Source organism: Physella acuta, unplaced genomic scaffold (genome assembly GCF_028476545.2).
Source record: "Physella acuta isolate Inbredline_101_S28 unplaced genomic scaffold, ASM2847654v3 ptg000386l, whole genome shotgun sequence".
NCBI classification, from domain to species: domain Eukaryota; kingdom Metazoa; phylum Mollusca; class Gastropoda; family Physidae; genus Physella; species Physella acuta.
Window position 1 is genome coordinate 767,354 of NW_026731905.1, and position 5,773 is coordinate 773,126.

Genomic DNA, 5,773 nt, shown 5'->3' on the forward strand with positions numbered 1-5,773 from the left:
ATCAACAGCTGGAAGATGTCGGTTTACTGTTAATCGTTTGACATTTTATAGTCATAAAAATACAGACTCGATAAGAGAAACCAAAATGATATAATCATTCTTCTCTTGTAACTTTTTTTAGAATTCCCATTTTCTCTATTGTATAGTTGCCGATAGATCTACGTTATGAGAGATGCATAATAAAAAAAAATTAATATGCGTACAGAACTACATCTAGCACTTGATTATTTGGGTAGTTCTGTAGTACTTTTGTCAATTTACTTTTAAAACTTGTTACCTAAACCTCTGTATGTTAATATAAGATTGACCGAAGATTGCAAATTAAACATGAAATGAAAATGTGTAGATCTAGACCTGTCCACTTCACTCGGAAGCTTCTGTCAGCGACCATTCCAGGGCAGTGGCACATTGTTTAAACAAATAAACTATGTCAAGCTCCAACTACCTAAAAGAAAAAAAAACCTCGTTTTTCAGAATGTATGATTTCGAAGCTGTTCGATAATACTTTTTAAAATGATCTAATTACTTTCTCGTATACGAAGTATAGAGGAAGTTTTGTAATCGTGCAAAAAAGCGATATCAAGATTTTTTTCAAATCTCGACGTTTTACACCTCACTGAGTCGGAAAAACTTAAAATTGCAAAACTAATTAGATTTGCAATTTTTGTCCGTATGTCTGTGAGTATGTGTGTCTGGGAAAACGATAACTTGAGTACCGTTTCAGCTCTGTTGATGAAATGTCATGTATTACATCAAATATGTGTTCTCTATCAACTTGTCAGCTATTTCCGGTCACCGGAAGTATAATTTATTCTACTTTCGGGTTTTCAAAAGCCTAGTAGTAGAGTACTGTTTCTGGTAGATAAATGAAATTTCACATATAAAAGATCTAATTTTCTTTTTTCTGTCAAATTTTGCGTTATTTCCTGTGACCGGAATTAGTATTTTACGCTATTAACGATTATAAAAAAACCGCGTATGTTTTTATAAAGTACTAATTAATACTAATGTTCTACACTATTATACACACATTGTTTGCCGTTCTCTTGGTGCGCAGTTCTTTTTCTACGAGATTCTATTCTATTTTTTTTTAAATTAGTATTTAAAAATTGATCATATTAACTTCCACCCCCCCCCCCCCCTCAACACACACACACCGGCGCCACGAGGCGCGCCAGGCATAAGCGATCATTGGAGTTTCAAGTTCTGGTTACGTAGGTTAACTTCAACGTACACTAGCCACATAGAGCCTTATCGTGATTTCCTTCTTAATCACTTTCGAGTAGGGGGTTTACAGACCACTTGCAGGCCTACAGGTCAAGGACATCTTTCAATGGTTATTTTTCAAAGCTTCAGTTCCTCTAAGTAGTCAGATCAAATAGCCTATTTCAGCTGGATGGAAGTGGGTATCGTTTTGCCGATCCCCGAATTAATATCAGCACCCGCATATCCTGTTCGTCACATATATGCTCAACTCTCTGGTGAACGTCTTCATGCTCCACTCTCTGGTGGACGTCTTCATGCTCCACTCTCTCGTGGACGTCTTCACGCTCCACTCTCTGGTGGACGTCTTCATGCTCCACTCTCTGGTGGACGTCTTCACGCTCCACTCTCTGGTGGACGTCTTCACGCTCCACTCTCTGGTGGACGTCTTCATGCTCCACTCTCTGATGGACGTCTTCATGCTCCACTCTCTGGTGGACGTCTTCGCTTTCCACTCTCTGGTGGACGTCTTCATGCTCCACTCTCTGGTGGACGTCTTTATGCTCCACTCTCTGGTGGACGTCTTCATGCTCCACTCTCTGGTGGACGTCTTCATGCTCCACTCTCTGGTGGACGTCTTCATGCTCCACTCTCTGGTGGACGTCTTCACGCTCCACTCTCTGGTGGACGTCTTCATGCTCCACTCTCTGGTGGACGTCTTCATGCTCCACTCTCTGGTGGACGTCTTCACGCTCCACTCTCTGGTGGACGTCTTCATGCTCCACTCTCTGGTGGACGTTGTGGTTGGTTGTGGTTTGGATGGGAAATGCCGGATTTATGATGATTACTTAACACACAGGTAATGGTTGGTCTTTAACAGAAAGGTTTTAAACAGAAGCCAGAGCAGGGCCTGGCCGGGACGGCTAGTGTGTATATATATATATATATATATATATATATATATATATATATATATATATATATATATATATATATATATATATATATATATATATATATATATACACAGTGTTTCTTCCAGACTTTTTTCTCCGGGGGGGGGGGGTGGGCACTTGAAATTTTCGGGGGGGGGGGGGTAGACTTTCTTCAGGGGGGGGGGGCGGATACAGTTAAAAGTATATATTTTCTATATAAATTATATAAATTTCATTTCGTTCGGGGGGCGCTAAAAAAATTTCGGGGAGGCTTCGCCCCCCCCCCCTGAAGAGATGCCTGGAAGAAACTCTGTATATATATATATACATATATAGTATATTCAGAATTTATTATTTAGACGTAAGGCCTATTGTTAGCACGTGCTCTGTATCCGAGCTCAAGACCTCTGGGTTAGTAATCAAGTGCTCTGCCACTAAGCTACGTCGTCCCATTATCGGAATAATGTCTAACTGGCAATCCAATCTAATTAGATACTAAAATATTCCTGAAAAAAAAATATAATAAAAAATATAAAGATCATTATTCCCGAAAAGGAGAGGCTACTAGATTTAGATCTAAGTATGAGCGAGGACTCAAGCGAGCAAGTGTGAAGGCTCTAAAACCTTTTGTTTACAAAACCTATGACCGCTAATTAGCGTATAAAAATCGCAAATTTATCGGGTTTTTAATGCAAACATTTTTAGTCTTGTGTATAATAGTGCGGAATATTATTAGTAGGCCCTACTTTATAAATCACATGCGTTTTTTGAGAAACCGGAAATAGCGTAAATTACTACTTCCGGTCAACGGAAATTACTCAAAATTTGATAGAAGGCAGAAAAGTAGATCTTTTACTTATATGTAAATTTCGCTCATCTATCTGAAATAGTACTCAAGTTATAGGCTTTTGAAAAATTGAAAGTAGAAACAGTTCCACTTCCGGTTACCGGGAATTGCTGAAAAGTTTATACAGAACTACAAATTTGATATAGGCCTATATATATAATACCTATATATATATATATATATATAATTTCATCAACCTAGCTGTAACGGTACTCAAGTTATCGTGTTTACAGACACACATACATACACACACAGACGTAAGGACAAAATTGCAAAACTATGTTTTTCCGACTCAGGGAGGTGTAAAACATCGAGATTTGTACAAATCTCAATTTTTTTTTGCACGATTACAATACTTTCTATATACTTCGTATACGAGAAGGTGAAAAAAGAAAAACACGTTTATCATAAACATTTTTATAATAGAATATTAGCAACATTTAGGGCACAGAAGTAGTATAGTAGGTCGTGTTTGGGTCGTTTTTGTGCAGACATGTTTATATAGTAAAATATTGAGCAGCCAGAGCAGACATGTTATATAGTAAAATACTCCAGCTGGAGCAGGTGTTCCCCCTCCTCCTATTGTCTTCCGTGACGCTCCATTACGGCCGCGACGACAAACAATAGAGTATCGATTTTTTTTTTTTTTTTTTTTTTTTTTTTTGAAAGATATGTTTAAATAGTCATTAAAAATAATTTATTCAGCTAGGCTTGCTTTACAATAGGCCATATTTCTCATACAGTTGATCTATAAATAGCCGTTACTATTTACTATCAGTCTGTTTTTGTCCTCTGTTTTTCGTCTAGTCGTGTTAATTATGTTAAGTGTGATTGCTTTATTTGTTGTGGGTGTTTGATTGGTGGTTTTTTAATATTTAGTATATTAGAAGTATTATATTTAAGTGCTAGGTTGTTGGTTTATTGTACGTTTATGTACATAGTTGAGGCTATGGTGTAATCACGACTTTTTAAGTTTTCCTAGTGACGATTTCTTTCTAAAATAGTGACCAGGGTTAGACATCAAAGAGTATATTAATCAATTATCTTTAAAAAAAATTTTAAAAATAATTATTTTATTTAGCAAGGCTTGACTATATTCCTTATTTCTCATCCAGTTGATCAATATATAAACGTTACTACCAGTCTGGTTTTTTTTTTTTTTTTGTCCTGTGTTCTTTGTCTAGTCCGAGTCGTGTTAATTAAGTTTAGTGTGAGTGCTTTATGTGTTGTGGTTGTCTTCTCTTGGCTTGTCTGCTTCGTAGAGTTGTTATATTTTGATTTGATAAAAGCTGTTTGAAAAAAGATTATTATTATTTATTTATTTTTTTGTGGTCGGCGGGTTCTTTCTTCTTGAGGAAACATAATATTGACTTGATCAATCATTAATGAAGACATTGAATAATTAGCGTCTTTAGAATAATTAGACCATAGTCTGCGCTATTGCTGTAAGGTCGTGTTAGGTTAGTTCCTTGCCCATTTCAGGATTATCTTTTATAAAGTGATGGTACAGTTAGACCACTAATCCGAAAGTCTAGAGTTCAAATCCTGTTTCAAGATAGTAGCCCTGAGTTCACCCAGCTCTGATGAGTCCCAATTCACGTTAGGAAAAGTAAAGGCGGCTGCGTATAATGCTGACCACACTACCACTTCATATACCATTTGGTCTAAAGAGGAAACTTTTTTTTTTTTTTTTTTTTTTTTTTTTTTTTTAAGAATATTTCATCATCAGTATTTTTATCTTTTTTTAATAATATTTTTATTTCTATTTTTTGTTTTATTTTTAATAGTTATACAACAGCCAACAGAACAAATAGAATTATTTAATAAAGACATCCTTGTATATCAAATTCTCTCCCTTTAAAAATTATGTAACGACTTTTAAAGTAATGACAAAATGGTGAGTTGACACGGTGGTAATCCGATAAAATATATTCAAAACACACTCACGTCATTCACTTTATTGATTTTTTAAGGAACACAATGGCCCTAAAACTCCACCCTTTTGTATTCCGTGAGGACAAAACTATTGTGCGCAATCGTGGCGTGTGAGTATAGAACAATAGCTATACCCCAACGCTCATGGACGGCTAGATAATTAGTGATGCATCTTTTCCGCGAAGCGAGCCGTGAATTGAAAGAAATTAGCTTTTTGACTTTATGTATCAAGCAGGTGACGGGGTATTTTTTCTTTGTAAACCAAGGATGGTAGTGGGGTTCAATGACCTCCAAATCTGCGTGACGCACGCTTGCATAATTAGACCAATTATAGAATGATAGTCAGGATTTTTTTCCCCACGCGTTCATAAAGTATAAATTCAGACGAAGTTTTACTTTAAACACTACTGCTCAGCACTGCAAAACATCTACACGTCCACCTAACTAGCTACACAACCAGCTACCCTGCTACGGACCGAGCTCACTCCAACTTAGACATTCAAATCATCCAGCACTAAGGTAAGGTTAATATTATTTATTTATTTTTTTATTTATAATTTTATTTTTTGCTTTTAAGGGAGTTAACGCCATTAATAAAGATATACCATTTAATTAAATCTTATTGTACACCCGACCCACCCACTAGTCCACTAATAAAAAAAATAAGCTTAGACCCTTTAATTAAGTCTTATTTATTTTTTAAATAAGTAGTCAAATATATTCGCTTTAATTTTTATTGTACAGCCAACCCAATTACTGAACAAGGCATTGAGCTAGCCACCCACCCGACCCAAACACATCCAGCTGCCCAGTCACATACAACTAACCTGCTACGGACCGATCTCACACCTAG

General features: G+C 36.3%; 1 protein-coding gene across 1 annotated transcript; it reads right to left on the reverse strand.

Annotated features, from left to right (window-relative positions):
- Nucleotides 1-1,388: 1,388 nt before the first annotated feature.
- Nucleotides 1,389-2,591, reverse strand: LOC131942079 (high mobility group nucleosome-binding domain-containing protein 5-like). The gene is made up of 2 exons (XM_059301786.1): nucleotides 2,520-2,591; nucleotides 1,389-1,991 (listed from the first exon to the last, which is right to left on the reverse strand). Exons 1-2 carry the CDS (start codon nucleotides 2,589-2,591, stop codon nucleotides 1,389-1,391), a joined length of 675 nt encoding a protein of 224 aa, XP_059157769.1.
- Nucleotides 2,592-5,773: the final 3,182 nt, after the last annotated feature.

Coding starts and splice junctions, on each gene's coding strand:
- LOC131942079 (XM_059301786.1), bottom strand. CDS start 2,591: ATGGGACGACGTAGCTTAGTGGCAGAGCACTTGATTACTAACCCAGAG. Junction 1,992..2,519: donor TGAGCTCGGATACAGAGCAC/GTGCTAACAATA, acceptor AACGTCCACCAG/AGAGTGGAGCATGAAGACGT.